The sequence below is a fragment of the Neltuma alba genome, unplaced genomic scaffold, assembly GCF_004799145.2.
Source record: "Neltuma alba isolate B1F8T4 unplaced genomic scaffold, ASM479914v2 tig00006003_pilon, whole genome shotgun sequence".
In the NCBI taxonomy this organism is placed as follows: domain Eukaryota; kingdom Viridiplantae; phylum Streptophyta; class Magnoliopsida; order Fabales; family Fabaceae; genus Neltuma; species Neltuma alba.
In genome coordinates, this window is record NW_021634310.1 from 83,179 (window position 1) to 105,475 (window position 22,297).

At 34.8% G+C, this 22,297-nt stretch overlaps 2 protein-coding genes across 5 annotated transcripts; both read left to right on the forward strand.

Annotated features, from left to right (window-relative positions):
* Positions 1-5,249, forward strand: LOC114749249 (receptor-like protein 32). Its single transcript, XM_028937743.1, has 3 exons — positions 1-2,035; positions 2,128-3,039; positions 4,990-5,249. Exons 1-3 carry the CDS (start codon positions 1-3, stop codon positions 5,247-5,249), a joined length of 3,207 nt encoding a protein of 1,068 aa, XP_028793576.1.
* Positions 5,250-12,280: 7,031 nt separating this feature from the next.
* On the forward strand, positions 12,281-19,889 carry LOC114749254 (poly(ADP-ribose) glycohydrolase 1). 4 transcript variants are annotated; one of them, XM_028937748.1, is made up of 11 exons: positions 12,281-12,559; positions 13,524-13,712; positions 14,105-14,208; positions 15,105-15,309; positions 15,412-15,516; positions 15,764-15,882; positions 16,916-17,059; positions 17,664-17,754; positions 17,910-18,107; positions 19,255-19,317; positions 19,581-19,889. In XM_028937748.1, the coding sequence occupies exons 1-11, from the start codon at positions 12,311-12,313 to the stop codon at positions 19,734-19,736; spliced, it is 1,623 nt and encodes a 540-aa protein (XP_028793581.1). In that variant the 5' UTR covers positions 12,281-12,310; the 3' UTR covers positions 19,737-19,889. The 4 variants fall into 4 exon arrangements, with proteins under 4 accessions (XP_028793581.1, XP_028793582.1, XP_028793583.1 ...); XM_028937749.1 differs by having other exon boundaries at positions 17,910-18,071; XM_028937750.1 differs by having other exon boundaries at positions 15,303-15,309.
* The last annotated feature ends 2,408 nt before the right edge of the window (positions 19,890-22,297 follow it).

A 22,297-nucleotide genomic window follows, 5' to 3' on the forward strand; every position in this document is an offset into this window, starting at 1 on the left:
ATGTCCGAAAAATTGGTTTATTGGAACCAAAGTCATGATTTCTGTGAATGGAATGGAGTAACATGTGACAATAAGGCACATGTTATAGCTCTTGATCTTAGTGAAGAATCCATCTCTGGAGGACTTGACAATTCCAGCAGCCTCTTCAACTTGCAATTTCTGCAAAATTTGAACTTGGCTTATAATGAGTTTGATTCTGAGGTTCCTTCGGAGTTGCACAGGCTGAAAAACTTGAGGTATTTGAATTTGTCAAATGCAGGTTTTAAGGGTCAGATTCCAAATGAGATATCTTATCTGAGAAAGCTAGTTTTTCTTGATTTATCAACCTCACTTCACACCACAAAACTTGAAGAGACAAATAAGGCAAAGTTCTTGCAGAACCTCACAGAAATTAAAGAACTATATCTTGATGGTGTGAAGATGTCTATTAAAGGAAAGGAGTGGGGCCAAGCACTATCTTTACTACAAAATCTTCAAATTGTTAGTATGTCTTCTTGTTTTCTCCTTGGACCTATTGATTCATCACTTGTAAAGCTTCAATCTCTCTCAGTTCTTCGGTTGAACAATAATAATTTCTCAAGCTCTGTGCCTGAGACCTTTGGTGGTTTAACCAATTTAACCACCCTGCATCTTAGAAATTGCAATTTGATTGGGATGTTCCCAAAACAAATCTTCCAGATATCCAACTTGCAAGTCCTTGATTTGTCAGATAATCAAAATCTTCAAGGCTCTCTACCATATTTCCAGCATAATGTATTTCTACGCTCATTGAACCTTAGTCATACATGTTTTTCAGGGCAACTACCAACTTCTATTCACAATTTGAGGATGGTGTCTTCATTGGATCTGTCAAACTCCAAATTCCATGGTAGGCTTCCCAGTTCTATTTCAGAACTGACTTCACTTGTTCATATAGACTTGTCATTCAACAACTTCACTGGTTCTCTTCCATTTTTCAATATGTCAAAGAATCTTTCACATCTGTCTATCAGTAACAATGGCTTGGAGGGTGAAGTTCCATCTTTTTATTTCAAGGGCCTTGAAAATCTTGTCTTCATTGATTTAGGTCGCAATTTTCTCAATGGCAGTGTTCCATCATCTCCTTTTACACTTCCATATTTGCATGGACTGAGTCTTTCTCATAATAAATTTGAGGGTCTATTGGATGAATTTCCAAATGCTTCTTCTTCCCCATTAGAGTTCCTCGATATCAGTGGGAATAATTTACAAGGGCATATTCCTCTGTCTATCTTTCATCTCAAAAAACTAAGTTTCATCGAGTTTTCCTCAAACAAGTTCAATGGAACCATACACTTGGATATGTTCAAAAGCATGCAAAATTTGGTGACATTAGATCTCTCTCATAACAACTTGCTGGTTAATGGAACTTTAGTTTCTAACCAAAGTCATCAGTCACCATTCCCTAAATTGAGCAACCTCATGTTGGCTTCTTGCAAGTTGACAGAGTTTCCAAGATTTCTCAGACATCAATCCAATTTGTTGTACCTTGACCTATCTAGCAACCAAATTCAAGGAACAATACCTAATTGGATTTGGAGGTTTCATTCATTGGTTTTCTTAAATCTTTCCAACAATTTTCTAACAGATTTGGAAGGTCCTTTTGAAAACATTAGCTCCAATTTGTTTTCTCTTGATCTTCATTCCAACCAACTCAAAGGCCCAACTCCCATACTTCCAAAAAATGTGTTCCATTTGGACTACTCAAGCAATAAGTTCAGCCTAATTGACCCACCAGAAATTGGTAACCATATCCCTTTCGCAACTTCTCTCTCCCTTGCAAATAATAATTTTCAGGGGAAAATCCCAAAATCCCTCTGTAACATGTCTTCACTTCGGATGCTTGATCTTTCTGATAATCAATTCAATGGTTCCATTCCTGAGTGTTTGATAAGAATGAGTTCGACTCATAGGGTGTTGAATCTAGCTGGAAACAACCTCACAGGCCATATTTCAGACACATTTTCAACTTCTTGTGCCCTCCAATTCTTGGACCTGAATGAAAATTTCTTGAGTGGTAAAATCCCACATCTTTGGTTAATTGCCTTAAACTGCAAGTCATAAACCTCGGAAACAATCAATTGATAGATAGATTTCCATGTTTCTTAGGGAACATACCCACCTTAAGAGTCATTATTCTCAGGTTAAATCGATTTTATGGGAGCCTTGAATGTCCAAATAGCAATGGAAAGTGGAAGGCACCTCAAATTATTGATGTGGCATCAAATAATTTAAGTGGTGCTTTACCTATTGCACTTTTGCAAAGTTGGAAATCATTGATGATGCCTGATGAAGATGACGGCAAATCAAAGTTGGGCCAGTTGTATATTGACATCTATGACAACATTAATCTCATGGACGTCAACGCTGGAATATCCTCTGTGAACAAAGATCTTGCATCGAAGCTAGCCAAAATTATATCAACAGAATCACAATTTGTGATCAATAGCATATTCTTTGATGTCAATGCATATGATTTTGGTCGTCGTAGTTACTTGGATTCAGTGACAATTGTCAACAAAGGAATACAACAAAAGTTCGTCAAGATTTTGTTCACCTTTGCTTCCTTGGATTTCTCATCCAATCATTTTGAAGGGCCAATACCAGAGGAAATTATGAATTTCAAAGCACTTCTTGCTCTTAACTTGTCAAAGAATGCTTTTTCAGGCAATATTCCTTCATCTGTAGGAAACTTGAAGCATCTTGAATCATTAGACTTGTCAATGAACTCTATCAGTGGAAGAATTCCATTAGAACTCGCAAGTCTAAATTTCCTTGAAGTTCTCAACCTATCCTATAATCATCTGATAGGGCCAATCCCAACGGGTACTCAAATTCAATCATTTGAGGCTGATTCCTTCAAAGGAAACAATGGTTTATGTGGGCCTCCATTGATACAAAATTGCAATTTTGATGATGTGCCAGGATTGTTGACCCCGACAACATCTGATGAATCAAATCATGGCAATGGCATCGATTGGAATTTCTTAAGTGCTGAATTGGGATTTACTTTTGGCCTTGGTATTATTATCTTTCCCATTATTTTTTGTTAGCAATGGAGATCTCGATACTTCAAATATGTAGATGACATGCTGTACAAGGTTATCCCTCAGATTGATTTCACATATGAACACCGTGGAGGGAAAACTTATAGACGCTTAAGGTGGAAACCTTTTTGATTTTCAGCTGAACAAGGGGAAAGAGCATGCAATTTCGTTTCTTTTTTTGCTTTTCTAATGTCAAGAAGAGATGAATAATTAGTTCTCTTAGAGAAGTCAGAAGTGAAATAAAGCTGGTTTTTCAATTTACAATTGCTTCTCTTTTTTTTTTTTTGGCCAACAATTTACAATTGCTATTTGAACCCTTATTTCTTCCAAGTATTATATTTAGTTTTATGAGTATGCACGTTAAGCATAAAATTAATGGGGGCTATGGTGAAATGTGAGGACTTGAAATATAGTATCTTGTATTTTTCTTTGTTTATCAAGTTTCTCAAAGTTTAATATTACCTTAGGTTCTAAATATAAGAATTAGTTGAAGATTCAATTTGAATCTAAATATATGACTTTAATCTACTTTATTTTTCATATTTATTTATTTCTCTCAAAATAATCTCTATGATGATGATTATACATGTTAAAAGGTTTTCATTTTAATACACATGATTAACAAAATTATTTTAAAAACGAAAACGCATATTTATTATAATTAACCTAACTAACCACACAAAATTTTGCCACTAAAAGTGTGACTTTCAACAGTGACATTAAGAGTCACTGTTGAAATTCTTACTTTCAACGATGACTATTATCTGCAACTCCTAATATTGCTTCTGAAAGTATACCTTTACGCTGTGTTTGGCATGACGGAGGGAAGGAGAGGGGAGGGATTTTAATCAAGAGAAGGGGAGGGGAGGAAAGGGGAGGGTAGCTACAAAGGGGAGGGGAGGGGAGGGGGGAAGGGAGGGAAGTTATTTTAATGATCTCTTGTTTGGATTGATTGGAAGGGAGGGGAGAGGAGGGAGAAATTTTAGTTACATCTTATTTTGTTCTAATAAAAAATTAACTATTTTAACATTATAAAATTTAAATGAATTTTCTCACTTTCTTATTTTATTAAGATATAACTATATATATAATGCAATTAACCAATTTTGACTTTCAAGACATAGTCACACACTTATAGGATATCAAGATAAAAAGTCATGAGTGATATATTTCAATCAGAGAAAAGACCTTGAAGGTAAAAGAAAATACCGACGGCCTCTTGGAATTAGAAGAAGAGAAAAAACAAAGGTTCACAAATGCTTACTAATTTTGGAGACAATTATCTCAACAACCTCTTGTTAGATGTTCAAAACAACTCTCTTACGTAGAAATGTTTACAACTGATTAAGAGTTAACAAATTGAAAGCGTATATGAGGAATTAAAATATTATCTCTCATCTCCTCTTTAAAAAAACCCCCTTTTGGAGGGGAGGTTAGAAGGGAAGAGGAGGGAAGAAGAGCCCCTCCCCTCTTTAAAAAATATCTTAACCAAACAAGGGAAGGGGAGCAACTCCCCTCCCTTCCTAAAATATTACACCGGCCAAACAAGGGGAGGGGAGTAACTTCCCTTCCTTCTCTTTCGAAAACCCTGTACCAAACATGATGTTGGTGGCGGCTAACCATGTCCATTGAAAGTATATTTTTAGTGGTGACCTAATGCCTGTTTAGGTTAGCGTTTGCTAGTTCAAACGTGGCTTAATTTTAACAAAGCCCGGTTGAAAATTGATCAACCATTTGGGAGGGCTTATAACATATTGAGCGTATTGAAAATAAGCTAACTGACCGTGCAGTGTAAATTAAGCCAGGAAGAAGAGCTTATTTTGTTAAGTCTGAAGAGCTTAATTCAGGACCATTCTGCAACCAAAGTCACCGGAGACGCTGAGCCCAGCCACTGAAGATGCCATACCTTACACTTCCCATTCAGCTACTAAAGTTGATTGGCAACTCTATCCACCGTCGTCGCCTTTGTTTATTGTGGATCAGCTCCTGCAACATCATCTACAAAACCATAGTCGGGTTCCACAAATCCGTGTAAATGTAACTGAAATCTCAGGGTTTGAAGATGATCATGTTGATTTGGTTAGGAATATGGAAATAACGGAGGCGATTACAAGAGTGAAAACCACGTCCCATATGCAAGGAGGAGTTCAAATTAGGAGGAGATGCAGGCAAATTACCTTGTGACCATTTCTTTTGCTTCGAATGTATCCATGTTTGGCTCAACATTGACCAAAACGATACTTGCCCTGTTTGTCATCGTCGCTTGCCTTCTCAGAATTTCCGATCACCTAGAATCGCAATCCCATCCCCATGTACAGTTCTTGATAGTCCCTGGGAATATTTCTTCTTCCCTCCTGCGCCTATTCTTACAAAGTGACGTCTTATTTCACTTTATATTTAAAATATTTTTTATAATTTTTTAAAGTTTTAAAATTTAATTCACCTATTAAATTTCATTTCTTCATATTAAATTAATTTAAATTCATTGTATTATGTTAAATTATTTTTTAATCATATTTTATTATTTATTAAAACTCATACCTATTTTGATAATTTTACAAACAAACTTATTTTTTCTTAATCATAATCTAAACAACATTTTGCCAATCTTATTTTTACAAATTAACCTTTTAAAACTCTAATCTAAATACAATTTAGCTTATCCAATCTTACTTTTCTAAAAGTCAGATTAAAAATAAGTTATTTTTTTCATCATCAACCCAACGGATCCCTAATGTTGCTACTGAAAAGGGCTTTTAGCAAAGTACCTAATTTTAGCAGCGACGTGTCTCTGCAAAAAGTCTATTTTAACTTTGTATTATTATTTTAAGTTTTTTTAAAAAAAACTATTATATTTAGACAATAATTTTGTTCATTAATATGATTTGTTATGACAAAATAAAGTATTTTCACATGTTATTGTGTTAGAAAGAGAGAGAAAGAGAGGGTTAGAGAGATAATATGGAGTGTGTGAGAGTAAGAGAGAGGGAAGGAGGGAGGAATGAATGTGTGTGTGAAAGTGAGATATTATAATTATATGTGTGAGAGAGAGTTAAATAATCATGATAAAATTTATAATTAAATTTTATTATTTTTTATATACTATTTCCATTTTTCAAATTATAAATATATAATATAATAACTTGAATAATTAAAAATAAAAATATATACCACAAATAATATTGTATAAATTGTATTTTTTAATACAAAATGGATATTATAAATAAATATTTTAATCAAATAATAAAATTAATTATAAATATTTAATAATAGTATTATTATTTAACAATATTTAATATGATCGTCTTTAGGCTAAAGGACACTGAAAGTCTATTTCAATATTTTATTACTAGTATATATATATATATAATTTTGCAACAATTATCACTAGATTCATTCCAACTTAATGGCAAAAAGAAGGCACGTAGAAGGAGGAGGTCAAGAGTTTGAACAATGAAAGAGCTATATTTAAGGTGATAATATCCAGTTAGTGATGCAGCACGTCAAGGTAGGGATATATGGCAGAGGTGAGGTGGCAATCAATGCGGTGACACCCACTCGATGAACATCCATGATGTAGTGGCAGCTAACAGTAGTCATATTTTTCTCTGGTGACTTTTTTATCGTCATTGAAGGGTCTTTTAGCGGTGACTTTTGTGTTGTTGCTGAATGGTCTTTTAGTGGCAACTCACTTTGTCACCACTAATAAGTTTCAGTAACAATCACTATGGCAATGATTGGGCCACAAATTTTTGTCACCACTAAAAACTTTCAGCCGCAACTTTTGTTGCCGCTGAAAGTTAATTTTTTTGTAGTGAATCATCACCACACATGGTCTATTCTTTTCTAAACCAAATATTTCCAATTGCTCGTTCAAACTCCTATCCATAAATATTGCATATTCATGTCTTTGTACATGACACAAAATCAACATTCAAACTTTGTTTTGGATAATAAAACGAAGAGACGAAGAAGAGCTCATTTCTCTTAAAGTTTGATATACATTGAAGTTGTCAAATTGAGATGTCAAGTAAATTCTAGATGATTTCTAAATTCAATGATAGTGAACCATACAAATTTTGCACTGGACAAAAGTTATTTTTATATTTCTGTTTACACAATATATGTTTTCTTAGATGTTACGGTAAAAATTCTTTTTCTATACAAAATTATGGTAGAAATTCTAAGACTCGCATATAATATATATGTTGCCCTATTTATACTCAATAAAATAAAAAAAAGTTAATATAAAATGAGATGCACTTCCCCCACTTTTGCCTGTAGGAATAAATTAATATAAATACTGTTAATAATGTCCTATGCTTTTCTCCCTAGGAGATATTACCTCCGATTCTTAATATAAGAATTAGTTTGACTTTTAATTTGGTCCTAAATATAAGATCTCAATTCACTTTATCTCTCATGTTTATCCATTATTCCTAAGACAATCCTTGTAGTAGTTGCACATGTTACATGTTTCATCAAATTTTAGTTCTAACTAATATACATGATTAGCAAAGGTGTTTTAGGAAGACAACATCTATTTATTACAAATAATTAACTTAACAAATTTTTTTAATCTACTCAAATTAGTTAACTAACTCTTAAATCAAAAATCAGAAGTAGTAAAATATCACTAGATGCTTCTAGCAGGCTTTGGTTACATAATTAACTAAGATGCAAAATTCTACAGCATTAATGTTCATTGTGGGAGTAGGATACAGACATGCCTGTGTGCGTATTAACTATTCTGAATGTTTGTTCAATTTTAATCAAGAAATATGACTACTTTTTGCTTTTGGTTAAAGCTTATAATCAAATCAAGTGGTGTAAGCAGCTAGTAGTTAACGAATCAAATAACAGTTGTTGTCTTTATGCATTAATCAAGTTATAAGGGGTAAATTTTTAATGCTTAGAATATGGCATCTGGTAAAGTAAAGACGCACGACCATTGTTGAATATACTCCTTATGCGAGAAATTCTTACATGAACTTGGTCTGCCACGCCATTTGTGGTGCGACCAATCCCAAGCTAACAACTCAGGTAATTTTAATCCTAGTTGGCTGATGATTCACTTGCTCCTAATCAATTCAATTTTTTTTTTCCAAACAAATAAATAAACCTGTAAATTCTGGGAAAAAAACTTGTCACCAAGGTTCAGCGTAGAAATTGAAGGGGTTAAAGAAGTATGCCCTAGCCCAGCCTTCCAAAATCTTCTTCGCCGGCAGGGAGTATGTGGTGTTGCTATCGGAGAGTCCTTAGCGTCACCGGTGAAGAGTCCGTAGCTTTGCTGTATCTTTGATTTCAGTTTCGCTTCTGGCATGTGTTCTTCCTACGGCATCTCTCACGGCACGTGTTCTTCATCATCTGTCTCACGTTGTGCCACATCACCTTTAGAGTTGGTCTTGGGTGAAGAAGGTTCGTAGCCGTAGACAGCATCCTCAAACTCTAGGTCTCCATTGTTGCCTAGAAGGGACAAAGGGACAAATATCATAGGTTCTGAAACTTCTATCTTTTATCTTTGTTATACTACTAGTCCAGCTTGTTCAAAAACTGATGTCCACATCTCTATATTTGAATGGCAATTCCAAGTATTATATCAATTTTTTCTTTTTCCCTCTACATGGATAAATGGACCACCATGAGATGAGGACATGGTTTATTGTTAGGGAAGAGAGCAAGAGCTTTCAGTTGTAAGTTAGACGGAAGATATTTATGGGCGGTAAGGTCTTGTTCTGTATTGACGTAGAGTTAGTGGTGTCCATTTAATTAATGCCTTCTTATAGGAAAATGTTAGATGGGAAATTAGTGTTGGATGTATAAGCCATATGTATGATCTGCTACATATTTTGTGACTGTTCCATCAAACCCATCCTAGTCAGATCCAATGTTTAAGAAATAGACAATGTTTATGCATAATATTATGTTATGATGCCCTTTTCAGGTTTATGCATAATTCTTTATCATAATAAGTTTGTCATATTATGAAAAGCTAAGTTCTTTTGGACAACCCACTACATAGTTACTCACCTTAAGTTTCCTTTCATGAATCATGTCAGCATAGGAATCCATGGTGATTAGATTTTCCTCTTTCTCTGCTTGCTCTTTCTTATTCAGTGGTTTCTTGCGAACCTACATCAGTGGTGTTATGTCAAAATGCAGTTTACTCTAGGAACTAAAAACATTTGCTAGGCAGTAGTCTAATTTATAATGAAATGATGGTATGCACTATCAAAATGAAAAGAAAGCCAGTTGAATGTTCAAATGTTCTTGCGAACCTGCTTTGTGCTTGTTGAAATTACTTAACGTGTTCAAATTGCTAGATCTCTAGTTAGTATATCACTGCTCTGATATTATAATTCCCTAATGTGATGCTGGTCTTTTTCAGACTTGAATATTCAAATGGCCAGTTGCACAAGATAGAGTTCTCACTAATTCTAAAGGGTTAGAAGACAATTGGCTCTTGACAGAAGTGCAACTTTGGATGTGGTGAGGAAGAGGCACTTTTTCATATTTTTAGAGGATGTCTTAGAGCTCGTGCTTGCTGGTATAGAATTGTTGGGGAAGCGATTGGTCTCAAATCAGTGGTGGAATGATGAAGAGTACAAGGATGAAGATTTCTGAATGTAGATTTGTCGGCTAGGAGAGCTCTCTAGTTTGACTTTGTTTTTTTCAATGTATTATTCAGTGCCAGGTGAATGTAAATACAAATATGTTATTAGAAGGCTAATCGGGCAGATGTAATTGATTTTTTTAAGAAAATAAGCTTCAAATGTTATTTCATCTCATGTTTTTGACTTTGTATTATTAATTTTCCATTATTGGTTATTAATAATTTTGTTTTGACAACCATAGCGTGTAACTTGTGATAGGCAATTACTTGCAGGGGATGAAGTTTTATTATGCTGATTGTGTTGCTCTGTTTTCAAAACCATAGCCAATAGTTTGCATCGGTTTTATTATATGAAGTTGCCACATATATCCCATCTCCTATGAGATGTATACCTACATATATAAAAAACTGTCATAAGTCTACCATCATATGCCATGTGGAACCTGCGCAAATAAGTATAGATGTAAAGTAATAGTGAAAAGCGTTAAAAAACTTCATTCATTCAATATGACATAAGTTCCAAGCTGAGACTGGCTCTTACAAGCAAACTAGTAAAGAAAATACAACCATACACAACCACAATCATCCCAACAAGGTATTGAACTTCTTCCCATTCTAGTGTCGTTATGTGTAAGACCCTCAAACCAAGACTTCAAAAAATATTTTCAAGCCCAAAGTTCAAAGGCCATTTATAAAAGCTGATAATAAATATCAACTTGACTCTAATTATCATCAAATAAGCAATTTTCCAAAACAAGATTTTCATAGCTTCCATGATTGTATTATTAATTTGAGACTTGCTCCTTGTCTAAACGAATCTCCTTCATGAGTCTTCATAATTCCACCAATATCAACTTTACTTGATGCCATTGGATGCTGGCTTCAACAAATGTTCTGCGTATCCTGCACTTTGACAATCGAAAATCAAATATTACGAATTTGTCCAAATCTTTATTACCAAAATTTGGTAGAAAAATGAAGCAGAATAATATTTACAGAAAGTTCATATGCTGAGAAATTTATTCCTACACCGAAGGCGAGCTATATCAAGAATTTATATGAATTTTGTTACACCCATTCAATACAACAAACTTATATTATATCCAGCAAAGATACAAAAAACTTAGATTGCACGAAAATGTATATTGATTTTGACATGACTAATGATTTTTTTATGAAGGCAATGATAATGATGCCATGCATTCCAATGACCAAATTACCAAATGAATAAAGAACTTGAGGTTCTACCTAAATATTGGTGGATGAATGTGATTTTCCGTTAGCCCCAAGTTTTTATCCGCCAAACCCCTCAAGGCTCCCAAGTAATATGTCCTGCATAGCCGGCGCAGTAGAAAAACGAATTGCATAGAAGGGGAAAGAAGAGCGGGAGAATACCTAAGGGAAGAAATCGATCTTAGATTCAGGCCATCTCACTGGGCAACGCCTCCTCATCGTCGCAATCTCAAAATTTCGAGGCCTTCATTGGCTCGGGTCGCCGAGTACAGGGAAGTCACCGGGAGAGGATGCGCCGAGGGGAGTCAGAGTTCTCCATGGTTTGTCGAGTCCCATTTTTTTTTTTGTTAATTTCAGAAGTTGAAATAAATTATTTCCTCCAGAAATTGAATCAAACTCATTTGCCAACCAGTAGCGCCGCAAAGATAAAAGAGAAGTTCCAGCACCTGCGATATTTGTCCCTTCCAAGCATCGGTGGAGACCTAGAGTTTGAAGATGCCATCCACGGCTACAAACCTTCTTTACCCAAGACCAATTCTAAACAAAAAGGTGACAGAAGGTGCGACAGTTGATGAAGAGTGCGTGCCGAGAGAGATGCCGTAGGAAGAACGCGCACTAGAAGCGAAACTGAAATTGAAGATGCAGCAAAGTTGCGGACTCTTAGCCGGCAACGCTACAGACTCTCCGGCGGCAACGCGACATACTCCTCGTTGGCGAAGAAGATTTTGGAAGGCTAGGCTAACCCCGGGCTTCCATTTGGTGCTCTGAGCAATCTGGACCGTTCAGATTTAATCTGTACGGTTCAGATTTAATATTATTAAATAATTATTTTAAAATAAAAAAAATTATATTTTTAAAAAATAATAGTTAAAAATTATCTTTATTTTTTATTCTATATCTATTAAAATAATTATTTTTAAAAATAAAAATAAAAATAAAAATAAATCTGGATTGTCCAGATCAGATATGGACGATCCAGATAAGTGATGAGCACCCAGTGTAAATCCGGCTAACCCCTTCAATTTCTCCCTTTGAACCTCGGACCCTTATTTATTTGTTTAGAAAATAAAATTTGAATTGATTGGGGCTGCTTAATCATCTGCCAACTAGAATTAAAATTAGCTGAGTTATTAGCTTATGGTTGATCATATAAAAAATGACGTGGTAGACCAGGTTCAGCTAAGAATTTTTCAAGAAAGATATGTTATACACAGTAGAAGGTACGTTATATTCACATATTATAATTACATTCACTTAAATTTTTCAAACATAATTTTTTAATCAAAGTTCCCATTAACCTATAGCCTATAAGCCCATACGCGCAACTGGCAACTCCTGCGTTTGCTTTTAAGCGTTGTCCTCCTCTTCCTCTCCATTCGCAATCACAAAGGAAGAAACTATGGAAGACAGAGAGGACTTGAGGTCAATTTTACCATTTCTGCCCCTTCTTCTTCGTTCTTCCTCTCTCTTTTGGCCGTCCCAAGTTGTGGAAGCACTCAAAGCTCTGGGAAGAGGGCCTCTTCATAGCCAAGTTGACTCCGGTGAGCTCTTGTTCCTCGCCATTTCCGACCTCAGGAACTCTCTCTGTCTCTGTACTCAACCTCTAGCCCCTTCCGCCTCACAAGGTTACGCCTTCTTCTTCGACGAGGTAATATACAGTTAGCTTGTCCTAACTACGTGCTACTTTGATGCTAGTTGCATTTGCATGCGTTTAATGATCGATTTCGTTCGATATTTTTATGGGGTTTGATTGAGAGTTTTGAAAAGATCGGGTTTTGTTGGTCATGGATTGAGCAGAGTGTTTTATAGAGTCAGTTGGCGGGCACATGGCTCGGTTAATTGAAATTTTAAGGTCGAAGGACCCTTTTCGGGAACGTGCAATGCACACCTGATAAACTCAAAATGGCATCATTTTGTTTTTCTTACCCTCTTCATGCTCAAGATTATTGGGTGAAATGTTGGGTTGGATACCTTGAATGGTAATGTAGTATCCATGTTTGCATCTAATGTTGGCTATGGCTTCATGTTTGACTGTTTAGCTAATTTTCTTAGCAATTTGAATGGTGTTAGAAATAATGAAGAGATAGAGAAGTTCTATGAACATGCAGGACGAAATTGACAGAAAACTTTTGGATGAAATTGAAATTGAGCCCAAACTTAAATGACGGATGGTTACTCTTGTTGAAGTTTAATGGTAATCCACTCCCATTGTTTGGATGTTCCAATGCCATTAATGAAGTGTGGTAGGTCTGAAGAGTGGGATTTCTACTGTGACTTATTTTAAAATGCAAAACATAAGAAAGGTATGGAGCAGTTTAGCAGAGAAGATGAAAATTTATTGATAATTCAATCCAATACAAATGCTTACTATGGAGGAGCTGAGTAAAATTGCGCGTTGGGTTGGGATGGGCTCCATTTCATTTGAACTCACCCCATTCCATTGCTTTTACACATCCAATTAGTGGTTAGAATTTGGACACTTAGTCCCCTCCATCCACTCCTGAGCTGTCCTCACAATCAAGCCTTAAATGGCCGAAATATGGGTCTGGAAGGAGTTCTTATGGCCTTTTAACATGTCTTTGGGTTGCTGAAATTATGGCCTGTTGATTCAGCTGATGTCTGGCGTGGAATCTAAGAAGTGGTTTGAAGAGGTAATTCCAGCATTGGCAAATTTACTTTTGCGGTTTCCCTCTCTCTTGGAAGAACACTATCAAAGTACAGATATGATTGTAGATGGAGAAGGAGGTGCTGGTTTACGCTTGCTTGAATCACAGGAAGCTGGAATAGTTTTCCTCAGACAGGTTTGCCTTTATAATATTTTATGTACTTGTATTTGGCTTTATTGACCTCTTGTTGGAAGTTGGTTAGAAAATTGAATTTTATGGAGTAATGAATGGATACAAGTTCTATATAGATTGGAAAGAGTTATAAGATTTGCAAACTTAGTTGTTCATGAATGTTACCAGCATGACAGAAACTGATGATCAAATCTGCAAAACATTTGCTTCAAACCAGTTGATTCCCATTGTCCATGTGATGCATTCCTAGCTAATCCTTCACATGCATAACATGTTTATGATGTCGTGTGCTTTGAGTATGAGTTTTTCTGGTGGCTTTAGGGCCACCAGTGGCATGAAAATTTGATGAGATTACAGTCATTTGTTAATATAGTGAATTACTTGCTTCCTTTCAGGAGTTAGTTGCTGCTCTCCTTTGTTGCTCTCTTTTTTGCCTATTCCCAGACGATAATAGGACTTATAAAGATCTTCCTCCAATCAACTTTGATGAGTTGTTTGCGTAAGTAACTTTTAGCCATATTTGTTGGAGCTCTGAACAGTCTTTTATGGCAGGTGATCTCTATGCTGGCGCACTATGACTTACTGTACTTTCTATTTATGGTAGTGCATAATTGCATTTGAATTTTTAAACGTTATGGCATTTTGCCTTGGCACCACTAACAACTATGCTTGTTCTGCCATTTTAATTTTCATTTTGTTCATTGGTAGTAGTGGTGTCAGAATGGTGGAGCCAATGCCATATCTGTGAGTGAGAGAGGGAGATTGGTTGGGAGGGGGTGGGGTATTGGAGCTCGGACTTTTTTTTTTTTTTTTTCCCCCAATGGAGCTTGGGAGAAAGAGCATGAGCTTTCAAAATTTGAGAAAACTACATACGCACCCTCAAACTCTAGCATAATTACAACTATGGTATATAGGACTTTAGAATTTAATACTTTACTTTCTATATGCTGTCAGACATGTTGAATACAATGTACATTGGTTAAAATTCATGTCTAACAATCATAAGGTTGTAGTTGCAGCGGAGAAATTTAGGGAAGATTATAGAGTTTAATGTGTTGATGGTTTAGGATTGTAAATCAAGATCATGACAACCTTGATTATTAAGACTTTATTTTTCTTTTTGGAGGCCTGCTGGCTAGTAGTGGCAATATTATCAAAAGCTGCATTGCCTAAATTTTATCTTTTATTTGTATTTTCTCAAAAGTTTCTAAGCCTCACTAATGAATCAAAGGACAATTGGTCTATGGCATTATTTACTTGCTTCTATTTTTTTCTCTTTCAAGGCATATATTCTCCAGTACAATTTATTGTCTATTAGCACCAAGTATTGAATTTCTTGTTTCATCTACTGTCGAAGAATTCTGAATCTAAAAGACTGGCCATGAATATTTTCAGGAGTCTGTATGATGATTATAGTCAAAAGCAGGAAAATAAGATTTGGTGCATCATTCACTATTTTAAAAGAATAAGCTCTGATATGCCAAAGGGCATTGTCTCATTTGAGCGGAAAGTACTTCCCTTTGATGGAAATCACCTTCAAGTTTCTTATCCTGATGCTAATTTTTGGAGCACTTCTGTCATTCCTCTATGCAGATTTGAGGTTGTCAATGGAAAAAAATCATTTTAAATTGTAAAAAAATTATGTTGTTTTTTTTAACATGAAAGTTTCATTTAGTTTCTCATGTGATCATTTGGCATATAGACTCACAGTTCTGGAGTCATAGAGGATCAATCAGGTGGAGCTCTTGAAGTGGACTTTGCAAATAAGTATCTAGGTGGTGGTGCTCTTCGTAGAGGCTGTGTACAGGTATGATAAGCTTATGTTCTCATCTATTATTTTTTATGCTTGAATACTTTGGAACTATGGCTTTTTCCTTTAAGTCACACTTTCTCTTTGTGTTTGAGGACAGTGTGCCTGATATCTTGTCTCTGTTTTCTGCAAATGTGTTTTTGTCTTCTTGTAAATGTTGTAGGTTGACAACTTGACATTTTCTTTTCCTTCTAGAAAATCACCACCTCGATATATAATACTGTTTTGTAACGACGTGATATAGGAGGAAATCCGCTTCATGGTCAGTCCAGAATTGATTGTTGGCATGCTTTTCTTGCCTTCAATGGCAGAAAATGAGGCTATAGAAATCGTTGGGGTGGAAAGGTTCTCCAGTTATACAGGGTGAGCATTAGTCAGTTAATATAAAATTGAGATCTTTATATAACTGAAGTTCATTGCTTGCCATGTCCATGTTAAATGTGATGGATAAAATTAATTTTAACACTCGATGGGAATGATTGCCTGGCCAAATACATATCCTTCAAAATTGTTGGAAAATTAATGATACATTTTTTACCGGTTGGCTTTGCTTGACTGTACTCTTGGGAATCTTGTATGATGCAGCAATGAAGGATTTAAACTGTGTGAATTTGAGTAGGCATGTGAACATTTTTGCTTTCTTTTTTTGGCTTGTTTTATTCAATAATGAGTGAGAGTTAAAGTATGGGATGTATTAATTTTTATTTGTTTATATTATTTTTATGCAATTTTGCTTGGAGATTTGTAGTAGGTTGACTTTTTTTGGGTAAATGCAGCTTGACTAATTTTAAACCTTAAGTGACTAATAATTTTAAGGGAAAAAAATGCGCATAGCTACAGTATATATCTCCATACTTAAATTTTGACAACTTTTGACTTAATTTTGCTTTAAAATTCATGCTGTTATGCACAGTTTCATCTCAAATTAGTTAGTTTAACTTTAAGCTAAATTTTTATGCAACTCTGTTAGTTATTCTCTACTCACTAACTTCTGTTACAACTCTCTTGTATCACTGAAGTACAAAGATATTATTTACATCCCCAATGAAGCTCCATGGCTTAGTTTTCTTTTAAATAGTTCATTTATAAATATGTCATTGATGATGTTCTAATTGAAGTCTGAATTAATAGCCAAGAGAAAAAAATTGAAGTTTTAATAGCTGGGTCAGTACGTTTTATCTCCTTTAAATAATAAAACAGACTGAAAATATGTCACGATATTTCTATCATTCTGTGTTGCTGTTTGCACTCATACAGCGGGATAAATTAGATATGAAAGTAATAATTTGATTGATGTCAAAGACATTAGGTTTTAACCTTTTGGACGTAGAGATTCTGTAATTGCGGGATTGTATCTTCATATACTGATTATGACTACATTTGCTGATTTGTTTAGGTATGCCTCCTCATTTCGATTTTCTGGTGGCTATGTGGATAAAAGGGACATAGATGAACTTGGAAGACGTAAAACCCGGATTGTTGCAATTGATGCATTATGTGGCCCAGGGATGAGACAATACAGGGAAAAGTTTCTTCTCCGGTTTGTAAATCTTGGTTTATTGGAATGCTGGTTTATTGGATGATGCATCCATGCAAGCACCTTACGTTAGATTATTGTGCCTTGAAAATTGCAATTCAGTACACTGTGAATCCTGCATTATTCCCAGAAAATGTTTAGAATTGATTTGGGACGCTTTTTCTCAATCAAATCGAGTATAATTTGGGATTTTGGGATGATGGATAGTCCGTGAACACTAATTTCTTGATGTAAGAATCGTTAACGAGGTCAAGCTGAGGAGAAGTTGGCCAAACTAGTGTCTGTGACTCCAACAAGTGACAAAAGTCTTGTTTATAAACTTTTTTAGTTTACAAGACCCAATGAACTTCAGTCTCCGTGAATTCTGAGGGCATTATAGGGTGCGCGTGGCATGCCAGTTCTAAACATATTAAGTAAATAGTAAACCATATGACTAAAAGGGCAGAGTAGCAATATGTAAAATTAATAGTTTTAGAGTGGATTATTATGCAATTATTATCTTCCTTTTTCACTTTTTACAAATTGTAACAATATTGAAATACTGATTTTGGTTCCATTGAAAAAAACAAAAAAAGGAAAACTGATTTCAGCACCTTCATTCCTGCAGTGAGATCAACAAGGCATTCTGTGGCTTTTTGAGTCAAACTACACATCAGCCGTGCCGGAAAATATTGCAAGATAACAGAAGTTCTGAGCTGGTTGGGTTTTCCTTTTGATGTATGATGTTTGAATAGCCTGGACATAAGCAGCTATAGTGTTTTAATGAGAATACTTCATTTAAGATACATTGATACCATAGATTGTCTTCTTTGATCATTTTGGTTTTCTTGCACATTCGTTGTTCTGTCCACAGGTTTATGCTTCCACCTCAACATCTGTGGAAGTGAGCAAAGTACAATCTGCAGATGAAGCATTCAGAAATTCTCCAAAGAGCTGTCATGGTGAGGAGCAGCACGATAGTATTGGGGTTGCTACTGGAAACTGGGGATGCGGTGCCTTTGGAGGAGATCCTGAAGTAAAGACCATAATTCAGTGGCTTGCTGCTTCTCAAGTAATTTTATATTCACAGCAATCATGATATGATTATGTTCAAAATTCTCATTATTTAGTCATCTGAATAATCCGGAAACGTTTACATGCACCTAAACATTAAAGTGAATGTCCCTATTGTCCTGTTTGGTACGAAGCATTGAAAATTAGGGATTGCAATTAGGATTACAATTGAAAAAAATTATTAAAATAGTACTTAGCATGAGTAATTATTTATTATATGGGATTAGGCAAACGCATAGAGGTGGGATTGGGGAATACCACTTCCCTCCATGGTATTCTCCAATCATACATACATGGGTTTGGCTAATCTCATATAACAAGCAATCTCTTATACTAAATACTCTTTTAATAGATTTTTTCAATTGTAATCCCAATCCCAATCCTTTATTTTTAATGCTTCCTACCAAACGTAACCTATATGTATTGCATTTGTTGTACATGTAATTCAATTTGATGTGGCATGGTTGAGTGTACTTCTGGGGTATGAAAATGTTGATGAACAATCTGCATTTGTATCTTCTTGCCGGGTATTATGGTTAGTGAATCCTTAGGTTTTGTCCGAGTCAAATTCCCTCCCTTGAGGATTGTAAAGCTGCTCTCCTTGACATTAATCTAGTGCGTTAAAGATTTTAGTCCTAGAGTGCTCCCTTGATCCAACCCAGGTTATTAAAGGGTAAGGTCATATCCTCTTACTAGTTGAGTTAACCCTTTTGGGGCATTTTGGCCCTTTCAGTGGTGGATGATGTGATTGAAACTTAGTGCAATTGGTATGGCTCAAAGTCTAACATCAGATCAGAAAATGGATGAAAATGAAACAACTGGAATTGAAACTTTTCAAATTTAATATTTAGCATCTTGTTTCTTGATTGTTGATACTAAATTGTACAAGTGCCGGGAAGCTGATGTGCATACTAAATCTGTTTGTTGACAAGGTGAAATCGCATGAAACTTCAAGACTCTGTCAAATCTGTTTACTCATTTAGTCTGATTTGATTTACACAGAATGTTCACATTTACTGTTTGTAACCCTTGAATAGCACCGTAAATGATATTAGATGAAATAAAAAGATTTTATATCATTTACTGTTTATATTTCTCCATTCATGCTCAAAGGCTTGTTTTCTTCTTTTGTTCATATGTTCCAGGCTCTAAGACCATTTATAGCATACTACACGTTTGGCTCGGAGGCATTGCGGCACTTAGATCAGGTATCTAGACCTTTCATTCACAGCTTCCAAATCTGAAAGGATCATTGAAATTCCTTACTATATGGTTATCCTTCCCTAGTCGTTTCCTCGCTTTCTATACTCAGTCTCATCCCTAATTCCTTTTCATTCTCCACATAAGCAATAAAATCTTTCATGAATTAAACTATCCTTATTTCGCACAGCTCCATTAACACAAGTCAACATAAACTCTTGGTCTTTCGGTTCAGGATGTCCAAAAAACATGGTTTGACATGTTGTTGCAGGTTGCTGATTGGATTTTATCACATCAATGGACGGTTGGGGACCTTTGGAACATGTTAATTGAGTACTCAACGTTGAGATGGAAAGGAGAGACCAATGTTGGCTTTTTCAAATGGCTCTTACCATCTATACATAAGCATGATGCTGGCATGGACTGACTAAATTCACTTGACCCTTAGTTGATAGCTTTTCTTTTTGCCAGTGTCTGTTCTCTGTTTCTCTATAGACAACAAGGTATATAGGTTTGAAAATATATCATAAAGTGTGATGTGAACGCTTACAAATAGTATCATTCTTGTACCATGCACAGTGTTTTAGAGTAAAACTAGCCTCAATTGGATTTGGATCCTCTACAATGGATCTTTTATCTCACACGCAAATGCAACCTACTTTTTTGGTCTTATTTTTAAGGTACTTCAATATGTTTCACTAGAATTTAAAAAAAAAAAAAACTTAAACTCATTAATTTTGTCTTAAATTTTAATGACATTTTAACTTTACTCTTATTTAATATATATACTTTCTACGAAAATCATAACTTATAGAATGATAAATCAGGGACAAAAGTGTATGTTCTTGGACTGATATTAAGGGGGGAAAACTATTTTTGGCCTCCAAATAGGACCAGAGGAGCATCATAATTACATTTGAGCTTTGTAAAATATAGGCATTGCAAGAGATCTATATCTAGAATAAATTACCTTTCGTTCAATGGTGATGGGGTTTGAATTTAAATCCAGTTGAAGTGTGAGATCAACCTGAGAATAAAGCAAACCTAGTTGATTAGGGAAATGCTTTGTATCACTATGTGCAACACATTCTACATTGTGGTGTAAATGAATGATTGGTCAAGGTTCTACTCTTAAACAGTTGATCAATGGATTTCTTAAATTGGAAAAGGTGAAAATCCTGAAACTTCATTACAAGATTATGTAACTTTCATTTTGTTATCACTTATGGAAGGTGTGAGATATGTTTTCCTTCAACTTTCAAATATTATTAATGCTGCCGTTTGGATAGAAGGGAGCTAGGGAGGGAGCTTTTTTAAAAAATAAATAAAAAATAAAAAATCCCTCAACTTAAATACAAGTAATATTGGAAATTTGGTTCTCAATATATTGATTTATACTAGAATTTATATTCTAAGTCATCAAATTCAACTAGGCATGTTTATTTCAAACATAATGGCACTTGAAAATTGTTTATTTTAATATTTTTATTCTGGATAAAATAAAATACAGAATAAATTAGGAGATTAAAAATATGAAAGCAAAAGTACTTTAAACCTGAAACTTAGTATATCTTTGATCTTTCAACAAGAAAAATTAGTAAAAAACAAATTAACTGACTTAATTTGAATTATGTTTAATGAAAACAATACAGATATAATAATCAACATCTAAAAATAAAAAGCAAGCACATATGGAAAGGAGACAAAATGATCCATGGCAAGTATTTGACTTTTGGTTTGTCCATAAGGACTAAACATCATCAAATAGATCAATCTCACCAACAAGGGTCGGCCACCAAACCTTTCTTAATATTATTCAGACTTTGAAAAAAGAAGAGACGTGAGAAAGTAAGTATTAGAATCGATGTGCTTTCTCCGAGAGAATAAACCTCAGAATAAACCCTTTTCATAATATTTATTTAAATCCCACTTTGGATTTTCACATTTTCATTTGAATTTGCAGCCAAAGTTGCAGACTTTCTTCTTCATCACTGGATTATGCGGCAACCATGGATATGTGTTTGTTGCTGGCCATCTAATATATAACTCTTATTTGATTAGATGGCCATCAACGAACATGTTTCCAATTTATGTGTTGTCCTCCTCTTCCTTCACTTTTTCTGGCTCTTGAGATGGCTATTTGATTGATTGAGTTGTGAGTATTATCAGACACAATTAAGGTAACTCTTCTGAAGACATTTTCTGCATTCACATAGACTTGAGCTCAATACCTCATGTTCAAGAGGTTAAATTTTGATGATGGTTTAGTTCAATAACTCTTCGTCTTCTCCTGTTTAGATCAAATTTCAATAATGGTTTAATTTAACTTTTTTTTTAAAAAAAAATTGTTCACTATAATAAAATCTCTATTGAAGATGAAGGTTTGTTTGTTGTACATCACAACAGAACAGAGGATAAGGTGCTTATAAACTTGGCTTTGCGCACACCATTCAATTGTCTCGGATATCCGAATCCAGATGTCGTCGGATTCGGACCTGCCCCAGCAATGATGGAGAATTGTCTAGATAAACATATGGCGAAAATTAAACTCTTTAACATGTTTTAACATTGTTGATGTAGTTTTGATTTGGTTAAAATTCAATTTCTAAATTTTGATTCGGTGCAAAATCACTATGATTGTAGCTATTTAAAATATTTATTGAGACTCTAGTTTTATTTCATGTAAAATTCTAGCTTTAGTCCAGCTAGAATCTTGCACCTCAATATGCACTGGACAAGATTTAAACTTTCCCGTAATCTCTTTTTTTGTAACAAGCTTTGCTTGCCCCTTTCAATTCGAAGGGAAAAAAAAAGCTTAAGTTAGAATCTCGTATCACCGTTATGTTATACTACCTCTTATCTTTAATATAAGATTTTATTTAACTTTTATTTTGATTTTAAATATAAGATCCCAGTTCACTTTGTCTCTTATATTTATTTATTTTTTTCTAAGATAGTCTTTGTGATAATAGTAATTTTAACCAATAT

Excerpts from the sequence above, each read along its gene's own strand:
- LOC114749249 (XM_028937743.1), top strand. The coding sequence starts at position 1 with ATGTCCGAAAAATTGGTTTATTGGAACCAAAGTCATGATTTCTGTGAA. Across the intron at positions 2,036-2,127 it reads GAATGAAAATTTCTTGAGTG|GGAACATACCCACCTTAAGA; the intron begins GTAAAATCCCAC and ends CATGTTTCTTAG. Across the intron at positions 3,040-4,989 it reads GGGATTTACTTTTGGCCTTG|CTACTAAAGTTGATTGGCAA; the intron begins GTATTATTATCT and ends CTTCCCATTCAG.
- LOC114749254 (XM_028937748.1), top strand. The coding sequence starts at position 12,311 with ATGGAAGACAGAGAGGACTTGAGGTCAATTTTACCATTTCTGCCCCTT. Across the intron at positions 14,209-15,104 it reads AACTTTGATGAGTTGTTTGC|GAGTCTGTATGATGATTATA; the intron begins GTAAGTAACTTT and ends GAATATTTTCAG. Across the intron at positions 15,883-16,915 it reads AGGTTCTCCAGTTATACAGG|GTATGCCTCCTCATTTCGAT; the intron begins GTGAGCATTAGT and ends TGATTTGTTTAG.